The sequence below is a fragment of the Hippoglossus hippoglossus genome, chromosome 13 (genome assembly GCF_009819705.1).
Source record: "Hippoglossus hippoglossus isolate fHipHip1 chromosome 13, fHipHip1.pri, whole genome shotgun sequence".
Taxonomy (NCBI): domain Eukaryota; kingdom Metazoa; phylum Chordata; class Actinopteri; order Pleuronectiformes; family Pleuronectidae; genus Hippoglossus; species Hippoglossus hippoglossus.
In genome coordinates, this window is record NC_047163.1 from 14,144,096 (window position 1) to 14,166,926 (window position 22,831).

Genomic DNA, 22,831 nt, shown 5'->3' on the forward strand with positions numbered 1-22,831 from the left:
AACTGGCTCTCGTGACAAGCGGTGCCCATGCTCTGCTCCACTCTGCACGCACACACACGTGTACTCACACTCTCTCAGGCACCCAGAGTCTCCCCTCTCATCCCGTCTCGTCTGAGACTCCGTTCATTTTTGATCACCTTAAGCCACAAACCCCGAATAAGAAAAACAACAACCACTCAACCCCGCTGAGCTCTCAAAAAGAGTCACATCACTTTGGACGCAGCCATGCTCACTAGGTTTGTCAGTGAGCATACAGGCATGTGTGTGGGTGTGTGGGTGTGTTTTTGTGCAGGTGTGCGTGTCTATGTGTGTGTGTGTGTTAGTACCTGGGATGTATCCAAATATGTCATGTGTCCGTGTGCACCTACCTCTGTGTGTGTATGTGTGTGTGTGTGTGTAAGAAAATGGGAAGCTCAGTGTGCTCTCACCCAGATGTTCCTTCAAAAGTGTTCTTGGAATAACAGAATGTTCTGTTCCAGCACTCTAGTTTTCCACGTCCATGCTTTGCATGACTTTGTGACTTGATTCATCGTGTGTGTGTGTGTGTGTGTGTGTGTGTGTGTGTGTGTGTGTGTGTGTGTGCATGTGCACGTGATGAGCTAGTGATCTTCCATGTTGCTTAAAGTGCTTTTCATCTGAACATATTTCTTTGTGAGTGAGAGAGATGGAGGAGAAAGAGGGGACGGGAGAGTGCTGTGAAACATGGCTGTGGCCTTTTTTAAGGACAGTGTAGTTAAATCAGTCCTCAGTTTCCCTCTGTCTCAGACATTCAGTTTTTTTATGCCCCACCCTCTTTATCTGCTCTGTTCATCTCTGTTAATTATGTAATTCTAATTCTACCTGTCATTCATTCACTAGATCTGTGGAGATCAGGACAAAAGAAACTGAATGAGCACCAAACAATTTCAGTCTGCAAGTCAACATTTGACAAGCACAGATTTGTAAGAGCAGAGTTTTTGTGTGCGATTAACGACAGAATTGTGGGTGTAACAGATGTTGTGAGCCTGCAAGAATTGTGAAACTACATTTGATTGAGCACTTAATAGATCTTCTCTAATCCATAATTATTAAAGGTGCTCGCTCTCGCTTTTGGCTGAGAGTGTCTTCTGCTTTGTGTGATTCTACCAGTGTTACCCTGTTACACCCCTCTGCCAGATTTCAGAATAAAAGCTTGGCATTTTAAATCGCCTCATGGGGAAAGAAAGCAAAATCTGGTGTTAGCATTTACTTAAAGGTCAAAATGTGTTGATACCAAATTATTTTTATTTGTTGGCAAATCAGGAAGCTTTAAGGCAGCGAGGCAGAGTCAGTTTCTTAGTTAAATGAATTTAAAGTCGTCTCAAAAAAGACTTCTACTGGGTTTTACAGCCTTTTTAATCAAATCTGTCCATGTTTAAAATTTTTATTTTTAAGAATTATTTAAGAAGCATTTTTTTCTGTGAAATTAAAGTGGTTAATGAGATGTTATGAAATACTGTTCATACTCTATATGTTCCAGCGACCTCACAGTTTACATTGTATTTGTAAGAACACCTCTTCGCCCACAGACTAACTAATGTAACACTAACAGTAAATATGCCAGAACGTCTCTCAAGTGTGACATTTACTTGAAAAAATATATGCAGCTCTTTTCTCTGTGTTCCTGCAATTCATGTAACATTAACCTGCTACCATAACATGACCCAGCTGGATCCTGTGGACATTGAACTGAAGACATGAACCCAACATCCAGATGGGTGCGAGTTCGGTTGAAGCTTACTAGTCTGAAATAGTTGCAGTTTCAAGGTCTCAGAAGCTGCAAAACAGGGACAAACCGAGAGCGAACTCGGCAACAATCCCACACAGGGTCAGGACTGCACATGCAAAACTGATCCTTTACATTACATTCTATTACATTTCATTTAGCTGACGCTTTTATCCAAAGCGACTTACAATAAGTGCATTCAACCATGAGGGTACAAACCCAGAACAACAAGAATAGAGAAAGTACAATTTCTTCAAAAAAGCAAAACTACAAAGTGCTATAAGTAAGTGCCATTTTAAGTGCTACTAAATTGTTAGTTTTAAAAATGTTATTCAAGGTATAGTCTGAAGAGGTGTGTTCCTGCTCTGGAATCTGTGTCTACATGCTCTTCAACTTGCATGTTATTTATAAACTTCCACAAAAATGTTGGAACTTTAAATGTCATGGAATTCATTGTAAGGTCAGTTACTGTTGGGATGAAATACTACACAAAATCTGAAATAATGGCCGTGTCACATTGAGTTTGGGCAAAGCTCGTTTCAATGAAAGACCAGCTGCATTTGACAAAGATCTTGATCTTTCTAAGGAATGTGTAACCTAACTTTCAGAAATACTCTGCTTCAAAACACCACAGTTATGTTATTCCCACCAGGCAGCAGCACCCACAATCCTCTGATAAAATCCACTGGTGCAATTTGGAGCCATTGTCAAAGTGTTGGTGATGAGGGAGAGTGGTGCAAAGAATTTGGTCGCCATACCTGTAAAAGCTAATGCAGCTTTACTCGCAAACTTTAACAGCACTTTTTAAACCTGCTACTCATCTACTAAGGTGTGTGTCCATACAGTGTTAGTTTCTGAGGGCAAGCGTTCATGTTTCTTCACTCCCAGTTGGCAGTCACTAAGAGAAAAATGACTGCACCCTGCACCAGAGCGCTTCACCTTTTTTGAGAGTCCACTCTGAGCTGCTGACTTTTCTGACAAGTGCTAGTTTTGTCACTGTAGCTCCTTGTCAGACAGCCAATCAGATTGGGTGGGACTTGGTAAGCAAGAAAATAGAGAAGTTTGTTCTGGTCATACCTTTCTATCCCGAGTTTTGTGATACGCCAAACAAAATGTAACACAACAAAGACAGAGAAGAAAACCAAGCGCTGTACCTCTGCCAATCATTCATTGAAGTTTGTTAGTGTCTGTTAGTTAGCAGCATTAGACAACAACTACAGGATGGATTATTACTTTCTTTAACATTGTGGGATATGGTGGTTTTCAATATTTTCAAAGAACAATTCATGGATCTTGTTGAAAACAATCAGGCATGTTTAGGGGTCTGATATTTACGAGTGTGTGTATTTTGGTGTGACTTTTGGGCCTTGGCTTTAAGCTCTACTGAAGGTCATTCTAGTTTTTTGAAGTGTTATACAGATACACACCCTTGTATGATAGCTGTCATAAGATGTTCAAATATTTTAGACATCAAGAACAATATATCTTCATCTTATCAACATTCGATGCTGTCATTTTAATTGTTCAGCTGTTATGCCTTTAAACTGTATTCTAAAGCTGTTATTTTGTGTTTGTTTGTTTGTGTGTCAGAGGTGTGTGCGTGCAGCAGGTGAAGGCCTTGCGAGCGACTCTCATCGTGCTCCTCTCCTCTGCCAGCGAGCTCACTGATATACGGGGTTTCCTCAGCCAACTGACAGGGGCCTGGCAGGCCTTTAAATCTCAGATACTGCAGCACAGCACACAGGTGCTCTCAGGTAACACGAACATAGACATTAGTGCTCACACACACACTAAATTAAGCTTCACACTTGAAGGAAAAAGAGAGAAACAAATATTTAGATGTACGTAGCCAAGTTATAGGACAAAACTATAAATATAGAGCTGGAACAGACGTGACAAAGAAACTTGAACAAATACTCACAGCTGAATTAAATATAAGTTCAAGTGTGGTGTGGACTTTTTTTAGTTTTGAGGTCAGCGCCCATAATAGATGACTGAAATGTGTGCGTTCGTGTGTGTGTGTGTTTACAATCACTACACACATACCTGTTAACAGTTAAAAAGACGGGAAAGAATGTGTGTGAGTTCATGCGTATGTGTGTGTAAGTGCTGTAAACCAATGAAACTCGTACTATAAATTTTAAAGGGGCTGCAAGCCAGAGGGAAAAAACTGCAGGCTGTGTGTGTGTGTGTGTGTGTGTGTGTGTGTGTGTGTGTGTGTGTGTGTGTGTGTGTGTGTGTGTGTGTGTGTGTGTGTTTGAGATTATAGTTGACAGTAAATGCCTCAAGGAGAGCTAACCTCCTACTCACCTCATGGGTGGGTCTTTTTTCCTTTTTCTCTGCACGTTCCAAACAGCTACCGTGTGTATGTGTGTTTGTGTGTGTGTGTGTGTGTTTGTCTCTGTCCCTAACTTGAGACATAAAAAGGGAGATAGAGAGACTGAGGGAGAATCGAAGAAAGAAAAGTAGTCTTCTGCTGTTTCTGATTCCGTGTGACCATGTGTTTGTTCAGTGACGTGAGCGCCTATGGCAGCTGCTGTATGAACCAACAGATGTAATAAAACACATACCAAGGAATGCACACACACACACACACACACACACACACACACACACACACACACACACACACACACACACACACACACACACACACATGCGTATATAGGATATATGTTCACAGAGACCTAAAGCTTCTCTCCAAACCAATCCACACTTCATGTCCAGAAACTTCACTTTGGGCCAATATCAGACTTTATCTTGGATTCTGTTCCACACATTGTTGTGTCTTGTGTTGTGTTGAAAAAGCAACAGTTTGTAGAACAGGGAAACAAAGTGCAGATTTGGTGATAGTCCTGATGATGTAACCAACATTTAAATGTTGCCTGGGTAAATTGTTGGTTTTGTATTGTAATTCATAGTCTTTCCCCTTTGCATTTGTTGTTGTGGTTGTTATTTGTCACATTTTGCTCGGATATCTCTTTGTGGTGATTTTGTGTCACTTTGCACTTGTTTTGTGGCTCTTTTTATTTGTGTGATTGACTTCTCAACAAGAAATCTTAACAGTAAAGATCCCAGTAGGCCCAGTGTAACTCAACTTACATCTGACGGACAACAATTCTTGCTATTTAAACACAATCCTTCTGTCATTTGTTTAATTTAAGTCAAACAATGGCTATAGGTAATGTCATGATAAGTAATTTCTAACTCTAAGTTACACTTGAGTTAACATTTATTTATTTAGCTAAACTCTCTTTCATGGCACTGTGCAACAGTATACAAAGGGCGTGGAGAGGACAAATTGGATACACAACAGGACACAAAGCAAGATCACTAGAGGACAAGGAGACAAGTACAGTACACAATTTAGGACACATACTCAAATTTATTGAGTTTACTTCTGAATTCATCAATGAGTTTCAACAGCTAGTTAAATGGAATTTCAGTTCTGAATAGTTCCAATTTAATAACATTCAGTGTTTAGTAACTGTGTTCGTATTGGGCTTTTTTTTAGGTATATAAAGTTTATATAAAGTATAAAAATGGGCCATGAGCCTCACCGTGTTCAGAGATGCAGGCCTCTACAGAGCATACACCTTAGCCAGTCACCTGCATATCACTCCAAACTGACGTGGGCGTTAGCTGGCAATTAAAGTATGCCACCCGTCTATCAACGCTCTGTGGTTAGTGTCAAAAGGCAGAAGAAAGGAGAGGGGGAAGAAAAAGAAGACAGAACCATAAGGAGGTGGCCTAATGTGAACATATGAATGTGGTTTATGGGTAGGTGGAGACGAGAGAAACAACCTCAAGGGGTGTGGAATTTTACAGTGAACCAGACAAAGATGAGCTTTTGAAGAGCAGCGGGAGATGAAAACATAATTATTCGCAGATCAGTTTTGTGCAGTTGTCAGCAGATGACTTGTACAACTTGATGTGAAGGTGACGGACGGAGACTTTTGAGTGTGGGAGGTTTCATTCAGCATTTTGGAAAAGAGGGCAGAGGGTTGACAGTGAAATTAAGGGAAAAGGCTGTGACTAAGAATGTATGAATCACCGTACATGTGTGTGTGTGCGTGTGTGACCGATCCCTGAACCGCAGCCATCTGCCAACACCCTGGGCCATCCTTAACATTATATGGTATCTATTTCCCTGGAAGCCAACTTTTTATATGTGTGTGTTGATTGTGACAAGCAGCAAAAACATCAAATATGTTCTCAGACATGTTAGAAAAGATTTTCCTTCCTATCATCTCAGTCCAGCAATGTTCCCCCATCTGTCTGTCTCAGTCTCTTTGACTTTCTGTCTGTGTAGCCCTGTACTTTGATTACGTTGTGACTGTTATTACGCAGAGAGGAAACAGAATAAAAAAATTATTAAGTTACATGATGCATATCAGTATTACTGCGGTATTGCTAAAATGGGACCCCATGCACAACTTACATAAATACAAAATTCATGCTGGAACAGCTTAAACTGTAATGTATTATAATGTTCACTGTGCAGACACACTATGCATAAAGAATATAGACCGTATATAAAGATGCATCTCCACTTCCTCCCACTATCCAGAAATGAAGCCAAATTATGCTGGATATGAATGCTGCCATCTTGTGTCATTTAGAGCCATTTAGAGTGTGTGCTTGCAATCTGGGGAATGGAGCCACGGTATCAAGGTACCACTAATACTCACGCTCGACTAAGCATGAGTCACAACAGTTTGATAAAAACCCTGTTAAATCATTTCAGAAAAATGTATTTGACATGTATTTAGATTTTTTGTTTGGCCCATTTACCATACGCTAATATGAAGGGGGCTGGGTTTATGACCTATACTGCAGCCAGCCACCAGGGGGTTATCCAGACGCTTTGGCTTCACTTTTAGGGAGCTGTTATGTCGTTGATCTTTACGTAACATGTATGATACAAAAGCAGAACACATGTAGTTTTTTAACACTCATAGCTTTTGTTTACATTATAGACAATCTATTAGCAAGTTACACAAACAACATAATAAAATAACATTTTCCCCATTTCCAAAGTCGCCACACTACATTTAAGTTTTCCGTAGCACTTTCATAAAAAACAAAAAAGGAGCACACAATTCAGACGTATTCCTCTCAGGAGACTGAAATCTCCCTGGAGGACTGTCACTGCCTTAATAAAGGAAACTTTAACATGTGTCTCAAACTTCTAGCTTAACTTCTGATCAACACACATGACATGACATGATATGCTGTGACGTCTTGAACCAGTCAGGTGAATTGCTCCTACCTGCATGATTGATGACAACTTTTGTCTTTTGTTGCACACATAGCACCACACTGTAAGTTTCTGAGTATAAATCCTGAGAAGTAAGAAATAAACTTTAGGTTGAAACAGCTGCAGTCCTCCAGCTCTGTGGAATCTAACACTTCCAGCCAGGACTTTTTTCCATGAAGCTGCTGTGGTTTAGCTTTTATTGCTCATAATATACCGGGCAGACAAACAAAAAAATGGTTTTGGTACACAAGCAGTTGAGAATGTGATATTATAGTAACATGGACTTGTACGAATTCCAGGCTGCAGCTGTGTGTGTGTGTGTGTGTGTGTGTGTGTGTGTGTGTGTGTGTGTGTGTGTGTGTGTGTGTGTGTGTGTGTGTGTGTGTGTGTGTGTGTGTGAGATAGGTAACTAGGTAGCCAAAACTATATGTTCATATGTTGTCATATGTTTCTGGTATGCAGTTTAGTGTTACATACAGTTAAATTCCCATACTCCATTGCCTCATTCTATGGAAATGTGGGCATAACTGCAGGCGCAGGGTGTGTCTTGGTGTGCTTGTGTTTCTGTGGGACAGTGTGTGTGTGTGTGTGTGTGTGTGTGTGTGTGTGTGTGTGTGTGTGTGTGTGTGTGTGTGTGTGTGTGTGTGTGTGTGTGTGTGTGTGTGTGTCGGGCCAATTTTTGTAAATAGGAAAATACTGTACATAGAAATGAACTAATTCATAGTCTGTTACTGGTGAACATTGAACATAACATCACGATGCCCTGCAGTCGTCCAGTAGCCCCACAGTAGTCTGAAAGCCAATCAGAACAGACTGTTTTTTTTCGGGGGGGGGGGGGGCCTTAAAGAGACAGAAGCTAAAACTAAGCATTTCAGACTGAGGCTGACAAGCGGGGCTGTAGCAGGGGTCAGTTTGAGGAACATGACTCTTTTTTTGTGAATATTTGAGTTTGTAAACCTTTTCAATTAATAATCCAAATGATAATTTTGGACCTGAGTATGAGCATATGTCTCCTTCAGTGACAGTCAAGGCTTAGCAGCTGTGTATGGTAATTCATTTTTTGACAAATAAATACGTACTGTAACTACAGCAAAGAACCCTCCCAGGACCAATACTGTTAAACAGTGACAGTGACAGTGTTGGTGACCAGCCAACGGTGAATTGCTGTAATATTCACAGCCACCTTATTACACTGTGTGCGTCTGTGTGTAAGCAGTGAGACAGATAATAGAAGCACTGCGGAGAAAGTCAGATGGGCTGGTTCACTTTCATTGCAAAGCCCTTTCTGCTCCATCAAGTACTTATTAAAGTATTTCTGTTTGTGAGTGTTTCTGTGTGTGTTTTTGTGCTGTAGTGAGTGTGTATTAAGTGGTTCTTTGCACATGTGTTCTTTTGTGTTCTGTGTTTATGTGTGTGTTTGTGTGTATGCACAGTGTGTGTTGCTTTACCCTGGAAGACCCTGTCATGTCACAGTGACCAGAAAGCAATTATTGGTGTATTGGACAGGACCTCCTACCTCTTCCTGCTGAGAGAGACAGGGAGAATGAGATGGAGAGGGTAAGAAAGAAAAGGGGGATACAGTTGCGGAAGGATGGGAAGAGGAAAAGCTAAATGGATCAAGAAAAACAGAGGACAGAGAAAGTTAAGAGAAGAATCAAAGAGACAAAAAACAATGTAATAGAGTCAGGAAAACAGTCTCAGAGGAAGAGAATGTCAGGCTGACATTGCTGGATCGGTCTGAGAGCTCTTCAGTGCCACAGCCACAGTGTCCTGCCGCAGCGCTCTGAAGGACCCTCATAGACAGCTCACTCAATATGCAGTACACACACACACACACACACACACACACACACACACACACACACACACACACACACACACACACACACACACACACACACACACACACAACGCTAATGACAATACTGCTGTGACTCATTTCAGAATAGATCTTAGCATCTAAGCTTAGCATTGATCTTAGGTTGTGAAAAACATGATGGAACAACAAAAATTTACAAACATTTATTTGGACACAAGGGTGAACTGATTCGATTTTGGTGGTCAACGTCTCGGCCACTGTGACCTCTCAAAACTCTTTATTGCCTCATGAATACGTTATCTTAAGAACGCCTGAAGAGAGTCCTTCCAAATTTGGTTCAAATGTTCACTTGTATCTCTTTTACACCAAAATTAGTATGTATATATAAAATATGCATCATGTTCGACATCAGGAACATGCCGGGAGAGGGAGTGAACCCCAACTGCATCCACTCCCATTGCAGGCAAAAGCCAGATGTTAGAGTGATTAGATACCAGTGGTCAAAGGTCAAAGGTCACAGTGACGTCATATGACTCTGGGTTAAAAAATGTATGTAGACTGAAACTGCAGTGGTTGGCGGGGGGGGGGGCATACAACCACAAGGCGGTATTTCTAGTTTAATACAGTCGTCTATTCCAAGCACTCATGCATCACTTGACCAAAATCATTTAATTGCACAACGTCTGTGCAGATTCTTTGTAGACACTGATGGCATCTGCTGACCTGCTGCTGTTGTTCCACAGCTGGTAGATTAATAAAACCTAATAAGGAAATAGAACAGAATCAGCATCCATCGGTATTCAGGCCTTAAACTTGTGTATGCTATCCTCCTACATGATAGGTCAACTCAGGTCATTCCTTTCAGAACACAAGAACCAATTCAATCTTTAAGTGCTGATATTTATATTGGGAACATGTCTTGTGCTGCTACACTCAGTGATGTTGATAATGAATGCTATGATGATTTTGAAGACATTCTTATGCCCTTCTCTATGGTGCTCAAGACATCCTTGTGCTTCGTGCTTTAAGCTTATCAGTGAGCTGACTCCTGATGAAGCTGATGAAATTAACGGGGACGTTGGCGATGATACTGGTGGAAATAAATGGATGTTGATAGTCATCATGTTGAGGTGGAGTCTCCAGAAAGAAAAAAACGATGGTGTCTGGAGTTGTTCACTATTCAGACTTGAAACTTAAGTGCTTTTCTCTTGCGTGATATCCACTCCTGCCTGGAGCTGCAGTAAGTCCAGCGTCTCAGTCTGACAAGTTGTTGGCCCGACATGTGGCCTAAATGTTGCAGCGAATCGTTTCTCCCTTTCAGTTTTTTAATAAACGTACTGTACTTTCGCAGGATCACAGCAGGTTCAAATTCAAGCAAGTCAAAATTAAAATAGATGACAAGATCCTCACTCAGATTAAGTGTCTTCTGATTTCAAATGTTTAACGTATTCATGTGCTCTGCTCTGTTGCGTTATCTTTTAAGGAATAATTTATTAGGTGCATATTTGTGTCCTACTTATGATATAATACTTTCTTATTATAGCTGTCATGGGGAAACTGGACCGACAGTGAGGGGAGGAAACAGTAGCGCTGCAGCAGCTACTTTGTATCAGACACTCTACAAAAGACTGCCAGACTGTGGTGTCCTGTTTCATGGGATCCCCTGAGCACAGACTCCCTCGTCCTCCTTTCTTCACCACACACTCCCCTCCTCCTGCTCTCCCTTTCACTTTCAACTACTTCCTTGTGCCTCAATTTTCTCCTTCTGTGTTCTTTTTCCAGCCCTACTGCTTTTACGTTTTTGGGTACTCTCATGTTTCCGTCTGGAACTCCTCTCATTCTTTTGTGTTCCTCCTCCTCGTCCATCTGTCCTTTTCTTTCTCTTCACCCATCTTGTCATTCTTGTAGATAGTTTCATTTGGTGTAGGGTTTCCTCCTTTGCACAAGTGTGAGCTAACAATATCATCCGTCTCTTTACTCTCCTCTGTCTCCCTCTTTCTGTCATACATTACAGCCTCTGGTAACAAGCCTGGCTTCGTGCCAGCATTATAAACACTGCATCGTCATCCTGTCAAGTCAACTAAAATGTGTATGTGTGTGTATGTATGTGTGTGTGTGTGTGTGTGTGTGTGTGTGTGTGTGTGTGTGTGTTAAGTGCTGAAAGAGGAGCTGAAACATTCCAGTGAGGAGTTACAGAAAACGACAGAAGCAAGAGAGAAGCTAACTCAGCAGCTGATGTAAGTCTCAACAATATATGGTAAAACACACACACACACACACACACACACACATACACACACACACACATACATTAAAACATGTGCTCAGATGAGGACACAGGTGGATTTTGGTATTTGGACTATGCCGGGTGAAGACCAGGTCACCATAGGCTCTATGTATGATTTACCTCAACCAATCGAAAGCTGCTATACAACCCCCTTAGCACTGCCCAAACCAGGAAATGCTCATGTTCCGCATACCGGGCCTGCTAAGCTGCACCAACAGAGGATTTGACTCGTATACACTCACACAAAGGTCTAGTCAAGGAGTTAGGACTTGAGAAAAATATGCCCCTGTGGCCTTTGAAAATATTTTGGTGATCACTTCAAACATGCTGCAGCTCCATTGACATTTTCCCCCTTTTCCGTCCTCTCTAATAACTAAAACTGCAGATAAAAATATACTCAAACTAAGGTAAATACAGAACCACACCAACAATGCATACTTCGCAAATACAAGAGATTCAGTTAATCACATAAATACAGTTTTTTTTTCTCAAATGTCAGTTTCAGCAGCAGCTGTGGAATAATCATGCGTATTTGAGTAAGAACACATTTTTAGTTTCACCAGTATAGCTGCAATCAGTCAGCCCACCACATCCTGTAAAAGTAAAATATGTAACCTAAGCCTTTGGGGGTCTTTCAATTAAAACTTTAACATATGATCTAGTTTGATCATATGTAATAAAACGTAATAATTGTGATTCAGTATGAGTGATCAATATAAACGGTTTAAGAAAAAAACAGCGGACTGGCTAACAGGCTAACAGGCTAACAGTGTGTTTTTCCTTTGTCATATGTCGTTTATTGACGGAAGTCATAGCGAAGATGTACAAACCCACAGGAAAAGCGAAAACAAAGTGATTAAAAGGCAAAATGACGGCAAAATGAAACTTCCTGTTACATTGAATAAAGTTGTGGATTTCTGTGGGTTTGAGCGTTGTTGGAAATCAACAAAATATATAGCATTGTAATTTTTAAACATTTAAATGAAAATTTGTTACATCAACATATCTTTAAGCAAATTACAGCACAGCAGGGGAGCATTTACATGTTTTAGTTTGGAAACTGAGCCTGCTTCTTATAGACAGAAGTACTTATTCCACACATGCAGTATGTTGTGTTTTCTGCTCACTACCAAGTATTTTCACAAACACACGATTGCTTCACTGTAGGGCAGGTTTTGTTGCCATTTAAATTACAAGGAGATAAGGATTACATATTTGGCCAAGACATCTTGACACAGGTTTGAACTGTAGAGTGGCAACCTTTTCAAATATTTAGACATGTCCCACATTAGTTATAGTAAGCAATACAGAACACTGTTAATCTTGTTTTAGTAACGTCATTCATAGTATTTGAAAAAACAACCACTTCAAAGTTATACACTTTGACTCATACGCACAGAAACACACATGCAGACACACAGAGACACAAACATTCCCCCACACACTAAGGGAGTAAATGTTAAATGTTGCTTTCTATCTGATAATCAAAGCATTAAAGGACTACTTGACCTGACAGACTACAGATGAAGCACTCATTTATTCACTAATGTTTCCTCCTTCTCGCTCTAACCTCCTCATCACTCTCTCCTTCTCGCTCCCACATTTTTTGGCCATAAACTTTGTTTTTGACCTTTAGAAATTACAGCTTTTGCTCGGGTTTTCCTTTTCTCTCATTTTCCTAATCAGTTTCAAAGTGCTGTCAGCTTCACTTACTGGAGAGACTGTCTCAGGCGGTACTGTATGTGTGCTGGATTCGGAGTGTGTGTGTACTTTTTGTGTGTGCGTGTGTGTCACTGGTTAGCTCCACACAAGTGTTTTTTGTAAGATATACACTCGGATAAATGTAAAGAAAATTTTGAATAAAATTATTTTTTAAACCTAGTGTTTGTTTCAGAGTATTAAGTATTTAAAACAGTTTATTTCTACTTGATTCCACATGTTGGTACCTTCATACAAATCAGAGTTTTGGTACAACTATATTGTGTGTTGCAAAGTATCATCATCCTGTGTCGCTGACAAAAACACAAATAGACATTTAAAATATTATATCAAACTAATAAAACCCCTGGTTTTGGTATAAGATCATTTAAGTAATAGTTAATGCACCATAAACATCATGGAGTATAATACATAATACATTGTTCAAGAAAATCATCAAACAAGTTAGTTTGCTCTTCAAATCTCATCAAACCAGTTCTAGGAAAAGATCAGTGCTCAGTTAAAACTTTCAGGGGGAAAAAAACGTATTAACCCCCCCCACCCTCTTACACAGATTGCACATACCAATGTGTGCATGTATCAAACACAAATTAGACTTCATGTGTGTGTTTATATGTGTATGTGAGTGGAGAGTGCACGTCCATCCAGCACAGGGATCAGGGCTGAGACGAGGATGTTTGCAGTCGCACGCGACCCACCCAGACATGTGGACATATGGACGTATGGAATCAGCCTTAAGGCCATGTTGCATGATGAGGTGTGTGTGGACGAGCAGGCGGCACATGTGCTCAAGTCTGAGACTGTATTGCATGAGAAGGCGTGTCTGCGTGTGTGTATGTTGGAGTTGGTGGGGGTTGGGGGGGAGGGTGTCTGTGTGTCCAATGTCTACACAGCACTGTGTTCAATTTGAATATTTATGAGTGAACTATGTCAAATGTAGAGAAATATTTTTCTTCTATTGACGGTTTCATATTTTCCAAAAGAGAATAATTGCTAAAAACAGTAATCTTATTTTAGAATTTTACATTGATGTAGCCCAAGTGTAAGAGTAATCTGTAGAAATTTCGATTTTCAATTGTGCAACACAACAACCTCTCAAAGTGTTATGACCAGTCATAAAGTTAATATTAATCTGTTTGGAGATATTGATTCAAAAAAATGCAGCGGTTGTGGAAATACTTAGATCCTTAGTGTGTTACTTTTAAAAGTGTGTTACTTTCAAAAACTTCTTTAACACTTTTATATATTATATTATCACATCATTCATACAGACCAGTAAATATGTAAGTACAGTTGAATATATTAGTTTTCATTTATTTATATTTTGTATTGCATGCTACTTATTATTACCTTACTGATGTCAATTTTTGACTGCCCTCTTGCTGCTGTAGTGTTGCAAAGTTCCACACTGTGGGACGAATAAAGGATTATCTTATCTAATCTTTTTTTAGCTTATCTTAAGTAGCATGTCACTGTAATTAGCCGTCATTGAGTACTGACATGGTTTAATCTGTATCCCTGTATGGCATCACATACATTTTTAATGTATGACAATCTTTCAACAATAAATTATGTTTTGTGAAAACAAATTTTGTGAGTAAAATAATGTATAAAAATATAAAGTAGTATAAAATAGAAATACCAAATTTGTACTTTAATAGATGTACCTGCAACAATCAGCCACTTGTAAATTGTAGTAATCTCAGCTGTTAAACAATAACTTCTCTCCCTGTCCCTTGTGTGGCAGACGTCTGAGGACCAGATGGGAAATCTGAGTTGATCGGCTAACCTTCCTTTCACTGTCCACCTGATGCTGATTGGTCGCCTGTTCAGACAGGCTCTGTGTGTGTGTGTGTGTGTCTGTGTGTGTGTGATCTGTCTTCTCTTCAGTATCACTTTGCATCATATGAGCTCCAGAGCCTCCAAAACCCACGATTCTCTCTTTACGAGATCCAAGGACAGACAGTACCAGTTTGTTTATGAACAAGAGCTGTTGCCGTGACAACGGCCCAACCTTTGACCCGCTCCTCCATCAAGTATCAGTGTTTCCGCACCTGTTGCGTTTTTTTTGGCGCCAGCCCGTTGCCTTGGAAATGCGCACATACACATGTTTCAGGGGTGGTCTAAGGACAGCTTGTTTTACGCACACACACACACAGAGACTGAATATTGTTTTATGTTACACTACAATCTTTAGTGCACTCCCAACATTACAATTTGAAACCAAAACTAATCGGATCAAATTTTTACACTGTAACAAAGACATAAAGCTTGGTTCCGATCTTGGTTCGGACTTTCAGATGTGAAAACACCCTCAGATGTTTGCGTGATGTGACGATCACCCTTGGTTACCTGGCTTACAGCTCAAGTTTCTGACTTCTGAAAGAGCCAGCAGGACCGATGGGCAGTCACAGAATGCACTTTGCCCCAGGGCACTTTGGCAGCATGAATCACACAGTGAGAGCCCCCCCCCCCCCCTCCCCCCCTGTATGACACGTATGTAAAAAGTGGGGGGAAGCTTACTGCTGTGCTGTGATTGGCGGTAGATGCTGAGCTCATCCTTTCATCAGAGGATGAACACATGGATCATCCAGCACAGATGCAGGCCAGGTTGAAAGGATGGATTAGAGGGAAGAGAGAGAGAGAGAGAGAGAGAGAGAGAGAGAGAGAGAGAGAGAGAGAGAGAGAGAGAGAGAGAGAAATAAAAGACAGGATTGATGCATTGAGCAAGGGAGGAGGGATGAAAGAGTGGATGATGGAATGAGTGAAGGTCAAGAGAGAGAGAGCAAAGGATGGGGCTGTGATTGATGTGATACAGCTTGTTTTCATAAGGCTGAGGCACACTGACTGCTCTGCGTGTGTGTGTCTGTGTGTGAGTTTGTGCACGTGCACCTATCATGTGTGTGCCAGTGTGACTGTTGGAAGTAAAATAACTATTGATCTCAGGGTGAACCTCATTTCACATAAGATTTTGCTCTGACACATGCATGCGCGCGCGCACACACACACATCTCTTTTTTTCTCCTCCCTGACCTCAGTCCTCTGTTTATCTCATATTAGATAAGATCAGTCACTGCCTTTTGGGAAAGAGGAAGTCTTATTTTTTCTTCTTTCTCTGATTCCAAAGAAATCTACTCTCTCTCTCTCTCTCTCTCTCTCTCTCTCTCTCTCTCTCTCTCTCCGTTATCATGACGGCATGAGCACGAATACTGAGAGAGCAATGAGGCGATGAGCGACAGGTGTACAGGTGGGCAAAGAGGTCAGGTGAGGCAGGTGGCAGGAACACTGAGGTAACAACAGGGCAAGTGGGGTTGGCAGGATCTGCAAATACAGGAGAAGTTAATGAAAGGCAAACAGAACAAGAGGCAGGTGAGACAGAACCTGGGCAAAGGTGGCGAACGTGACATGGTGTGGGTCGTCGTGCTGCATATCTACTGGATGACCGTGACTCATTACAGGAGATATATTAGATGGAGATATTCATGTCTTGCTGAAGCCCTTCAAGAGCCCTTGTGCTATCACAGTAACCTGCTTCTAACATGCCCACTAATAACGTATAATAATAGATGAATCCTAATGTCACCTTGTTTCCACCAGGACACGAGTTTTCACTAGTTTCTACAAGTACAAGTACAGTACTGCAGCCACAAAAATACCCCAACCACTCCTCCACTCCCGTGGTGCACTTGACCAACAACCCTCTGTCCCTCTCTCTTACATTTTTCTATTTGTCGTCTCCCTTGTCACCTCTGAAACAAAGTCAGGAACAGCAGACCAGAGGATCAGGAATAGTGGAAACAGCAGCCGGGAGTCAGCCATCATGTTATCTCTGACCTTGAAGACAGGAAAGGAGAGTGAGAAAGAGGAACATGCAGAGTGGACTGTAAAGTATGCTCTGCGTAAATAGGCCGGATGTAGGAGAATGCAGGGGCCTGCTCTAAATCACCAGTAGCTGCAACAGCATGAGAGGAAAAGAGGGATAAAGAGAACAAACGAGCAGAGAGGGAGAGATGCAGACAGAGAGAGAGAGAGGGGGGAAGTGGAGATGTATGATGAGAGGTACAAAGAGAGGCAGGCGCAGCTGTCTGGGTGTGTGTGTGTGTATGTGTGTGTGTTTGCGCATGGTTGGTATCAGACAAATACTTGCAAACGCTGTCACATGGGGCAAACAGTGTTTGAATAAATGTTGTGCTATTACTAACACTAAAAAGGAACAGAAGTCAAGAATCTGTTATGATTCAGATATAATGAAGTATTTATGCAACTGGCTGTTTAAATGAATCCTCTTTAGTAAAATGGAAGAATAATTCCACACAGTTCTGTTGTAGATCTGTTGTAGATTGGCAGTGAAAACAGGCTGTCTGTCTGTGAGCCCAGACGTGTGAGCCCTCTCACTCTGTATCCTCATTGCGTGTGGCTGCAAGGTCACAGGGCTAGACAGCCAGCTACACACACGCACAAACACACACACACACACACACACACACACACACACACACGCACACACACACACAAAGACATTAACTGATCATGCCGCCAGAGAGGGGATTAGGCTGAGAAGTCGACAGGGTTAGGAGGGTTCGGGGACAGTCTGTGTGTGTGTGTGTGTGTGTGTGTGTCTGTGTGTGTGTCTGTGTGTGCTTCGCTGCGTGTACACAGGGCTTTGGAGCACCACATACTGTCATGGCACGCAGAATCAGAATTAAAACTGATTTGGAATTTACTTTTCAAGAGCGAGGCAGCAGCCGCACATGGTCTTCCATGGTGATCTCAAAAACACAGCAAAACACATGCACATAGGATATCATTTAAATTTAACAACTCAGTATATCTGAATTAAAAGGTTTTTCAGTTGAATATTAACATGTTATAGATAATTAATTGTTAAGCTTGGCCTCCTTTACGCTGACATTAAAGCGTAGGAGTACACAGAATACTAGTTGAATTTGGTCTCTTGTTCAAATACTTTTCAATGACACTTGGGGGTGTAAAACCATTCTCTGAGTAAATATTTAAAATGTGAAATGCGCAGATGCAATTCATGTGAATTAGGTTTTATAGCTACAGTATGTTATTTTCAGTGACAGTGTGTCAGGCTACCTTGTCTCATGAATTCACTGACTCAACAAATTGTGAAAATGTAACAGTGCCATCTATTCTGTGTCTCCAGGCAGCAGAGGAGGCAGAGTGAGGAACAGCTGTCCCAACAGCAAGACTCTGAGAAGGAGCACAGAGGAAGAATACTCAGGTGAACTAACCTCTTCTGTCGTTTGAGTTTTATCTCTTCCTTTTCTCTAACATTTCCCCCAGATGTGCTCAGGCTTAATCCCCACTATAATGTATAGTTTTAAAATGCATCACTGCTGCTACGTTTACGCCTGTCATCCGAACTACTCCATTGTTCTGGAGTACCTACAACCGAGACATTTGGAAATGCTGTTTTAGTTTGAAAGCTCAGAGGCTGTAGTTCTGACGGGCCAAGTACAGAAGAGAAACAAGTCACCCACATTTGCTTCCTGATTGTCAGTCATGACTCGAACAACCAGCGGTGAAGGCAAAATGTTATCAACACGGACAGTTCCACCTCATTGTCGGCCCATTGTTCGTATTTTCTGTAACTAAGCAACCAAATGCACGGTAGACAATCTGCTTCCTGTTTATACCACCACACACATGCCCAGGATACATGAGTGGTCACGTGATATATGTCTTCAGGTTTTTTTTTGTATAGACAGGGATTATTACTGATAAAAATGTATTTGTATGGATGTAGCCTCTTTCTCCTCCAGTCATCCTCTTCCTCTGCTTCATCTCTCTCCTCCATCTCCTTCCTCCCAGAGAGAGGTGGGGATATTAGTGTCAGTTGAAATCTGTTCGTAGATCAGCTGAGGAGATCTTAGGCTCTATAAAGTGCCAGTGACACAGCAGAGAGTCTCGTGTGAGGCTGGCGCAACAGATGGAAGCACTTCTTAGTTGGCACGGAGTCTTGTTTCTCACACACACACACACTTATCTGTGCAAAGACTCACATACACACTGCAGATATGCAGAGGCGCGGTGGCACTTCAATTTGAGTGCATCACATTAATAGGCAGGCAGACACATGTGCGCCTCCACCCAACCCACATGCGTACACCCACAGACAGACACACACAGGGGGCCTCTCATCTTTCCATGCAGGCGTAAGATGTATGTAGGGTGTGTATTTTTTCACATGGTATCTGCTGGTATTCTTTGTCTAAGCCCCTGGCAGCCTGGTGTGTTCAATTACACTGTCGATTTATTTCCCTGCCCACACAGCAGTCTCTGATCTCACCCTCTGGCTCCTATACAGCTCAACATGTGATAGCACTCCACTGGGGGGGTGGAGGCTATTTCAGCAGGGATGAGATTTAAGGAGGCGGTTGGGGGGGGCAGCCTCCCTCATAGCTGACAAAAACTGTAATGGGAGACAACAATTCTTCAAATTGTCTAAGTATTGAGAGCATGCGTGCTCGATGATAATGTTTATGTGGTTGAAAAGCTTTGGTTGCTGCTGAGAACTCAGATGATATCGGAAATTGCTGCTTTTAAGTCGAATGGATTGTGAATTTGTTCACTTTCACCCTCTTAGAATGGTTTCAGTGAATCTCTCTGTCTATCTTCATATAGTGTGTCGACCTAAAACAAAAGTACCAACTACTAGAATATCAACCACAAAGACACTGATACTGTATTGGTTCCAGCTAATTTCCTCTTCATCTAATTTTCATTGCTAACGTATGGAGGAGAGATGAGATAAGAATTTGTTTCTTCTCTCTCAGTTCATCTCTTTCTTTTACTTTATACAAACATATCTCTATCACTTTCCTGTCTCTTGATTTTACACAGGGACAAACCAAAATATATACAAAACAACTGTACAACTACAACATGTACTGTATTAGCCTACATGCTTTCACATTCACCAAGTGTTACATTTTTTTTTATCCTTGTGTTAATATACAAGGTATTTTATTTGTGTGTTTGTTCAAAAAATCCGTACACATTCTTGAAGATTCCTTCACAATAGTAACTATATGTGTTACTGCATCTGTTCGACAGGTTAAAAGATGAGTTGGAGGCGAAACACGAGAGGTGGTTATCATGCCAACAAAGGTGCGACACCATACAGGAGCAGCTGTCATCGTGGCAACAGAGACAGGAAGAAACAAAACGGAAGTATTGCGCAGCAGAAGAAGAAGTGGCACGACTGAGGGAAGCCCTGGAGAAGGACCAGCAGGAAACGAGAGAGCTGAGGAAAGAAAGGTAAAGATATTGACATCTGTTCTGCTCTGTAACATCCTCTCTAAGTGTAGTTCTGCCTTTTTCTCTCATGTCAAATCTAGTCAACATGTAGAAAAGCTTTTTCAAAACCACTCATCCCCAAAAAAACAATAAACTACTCATACCCTGACAAGTGGTTTAACCCCAGAATTTGTATGATAATAGACTAGTAGACAAACCAATGCTTCCTGAAGGAATTGAAACAGCCACTTATTTGTAAAACAGTTAAAGATGAGACGGATAAACTATGAGTCAGCAGTGACTCAGTCACTAATGGAAGACACAGTTGAGTTTGGTGTACTGGACATCAACCAAGAGCGACTCATAGAGAAACAAAGGAGAATGAGTAAATTTGAATGAAATATATTTATTGTGAACAAGAGGACTAGACTTTGGTGCTTGGACGACAATGGGAAGTAAAACACCATGGAAACAGTCCTATGTCATGTCATGAAGGCTTCTGATTGGACGATTGAAGGGAGATGGCACAGACTCCAGAGTTGAGGTGGTGCAGGGGTGAAGGTGGGTCCGTCAGTGAACTACTAGCTGAATGACGGCTTACAGGTGATTGGCTCATGGTGAGTGTGTCAGGCTGTGATTGGATGAAAAGAGAGAATGAGCAAGTGGAGCCTAGAGAAAGAGGAACAGTGCATTTGACTGAACTTTCACTTCATTTCTCATATCCATCAAAACCCATCTCAAACTGGGAATATACTGCAAGGTTTTAACTAAAATGTTAAATTTACTGCTTGGGGTTGATGTACTGAACGGTTAAAGCTCATTGGGAACCAGTATGAGTGCAGTTCTGGCAGTGCTTTGCTTTTCTCAACAGTGAAACGACAAGCTCAGCTGCCTAAATCCCTGGTTGGGAAACAGACTGTTTTGTTCTAATTCTAAATATTTACAACCCCTTTGTGTCTAAGAGGACATGGGGTGAGTACAGGCAGGAATCCTGTGTATGTGTGCTTGTCAGTGCGAAGCCAAAGGCGTACATCCTTTCCATGAGTGCAGAGGGAGTGTAGATCTAATAGAGAGTTGGGAACTGTGCCCAGCTTGCATTTAGGGTTGTTTATCCGTGTCAATACTTTATCTCGTTTTCTTTTTTCATCCCACTGACTCAATGTCCTTGATTGGACCTCAGGGTCGACAGTGCTGTTATACACACACCTTATTTGCGTTTAAAGCCACATTCAGCTTTAAATACAAAAAAATGTGGATGTTGTAACATCTGAAAAAGACAATTCTGAATTAGTCAAAAAATGAAGCATGAGAAATTCTTTAGAACATGTCAGAAGTGCCTGTTATTTATTAGCCTCAGACTGTTCTTTCCTGTTTCTCTGTAGTCGGTCAAACCCCTAACTTCCAAATATGAAAGATTGAAACACAAAAAAGTCGTATTTCCTTCTTCAACTTTGGCTTCTCCAAGTAATAAATTGCACTGCAAAAAATGTACTGGCGGGCCAAATACATTCCAGATTTATATATTTGTGTATGAAGTATATATCATATAACTTTATGGCACACCACTGCAGCCTATGACCTCCATTGTGGAGTTGGACTCTCATAAGAACCACTCCACCCCACATCTTGTGTAGGAAATAGTTTTTTCTCTTTTCTCAACCCTGGGGGGGGGGGGGGGGTTGTGAATCCCATGTGTGTTTTTCATCATCAAAAAGACCTGTATCGCTTCGTACAGTCCAAGTCACGATTCTGTCTCCTTTCTGTCACATTGGAGGAACAGCAGGGAGTGTAGCATGACATCACCGTCTTATGATGGATAGTGTTTGCTGGTCATTGGAGAAAACGTCTGTTGATTTTAACCCTTTTCTTGTAGCCAATCTCAGCAGACATCTGGCGAGAAGCAGGGTATACCCTGGACAGGTTGCCAGTGAATCGCAGGGCCAACATATAAACAACCATTCGCACTCCTCTTCCGACCTGCTGTCAATATTTACCCTTTTTACACCAAAATGAGTGGGTATTTGCAAGTTGTTTGAACGCTGGTAAACCTGCTAAAAAAGTGGATTGACTCCATTCCCATGGCTAGTAAAGTTTGCCTTTTTTTTCCATTGGTGCGTCACTCTGGACGTCACAAGCGCCCCCGAAACAGAGAAGCCCTCGCACTTCATTGTCTTGCCAGTGTTGCGTGATACAAAGACAAAAAAATCACTGTTGCATGTAGTTCCCAAGATGTAAAAAAACAATAAGTACACAAACCTTCATGGATATTTGTGCAGCAGCGCCCGGGTGTCACTGCGGATTGAAGCTGGAGCCGAAACCTGTGTCTACTGCAGAATCATATGACCGGGAGTGAATGCCAATTCCCATTGCAGACAAAAGCCAGATGTTAGTGGGTGTTAGTGGATTTTTCACCAGAGGAAAGGGGGCATTAAAGTCTCCATTTACCCTAACTCCAATCTGTATATCTCTGGGCTGTGGGAGGAAGCTGGAGTACCTTGAGAAAACCCACACAGACACGGGGAGAACATGCAAACTCTACACAGAAAGACCCAGCTCGCTGTTAGGTATTAGTACCACTGTACCACTGTGCCGCCCCCAGGCTGAAATAGTTCCATTATTCCATTTGATCTCATTATTTGAATGAATATCGGTGGTATTGTGGGACACAAAGAAACACCCAGGCCAGCTGTTACCGTGCAGCTTCTATGAGGCGTCCTCAGCTGAACTGAGATCAGT

General features: G+C 41.5%; 1 protein-coding gene across 4 annotated transcripts in view; it reads left to right on the plus strand.

Annotated features, from left to right (window-relative positions):
• The window catches only part of lekr1 (leucine, glutamate and lysine rich 1), a 75,648-nt gene that overhangs the window by 35,807 nt on the left and 17,010 nt on the right, over positions 1-22,831 (plus strand). For 3 of the 4 annotated variants that reach the window (XM_034604949.1, XM_034604950.1, XM_034604951.1), the window contains exons 5-8: positions 3,335-3,498; positions 10,979-11,060; positions 18,000-18,077; positions 19,913-20,116. In XM_034604949.1, coding sequence (XP_034460840.1) covers positions 3,335-3,498; positions 10,979-11,060; positions 18,000-18,077; positions 19,913-20,116 — 528 coding nt within the window. The remainder of the gene's footprint in view (positions 1-3,334; positions 3,499-10,978; positions 11,061-17,999; positions 18,078-19,912; positions 20,117-22,831) is intronic. The other variant, XM_034604952.1, reaches the window with a different exon arrangement.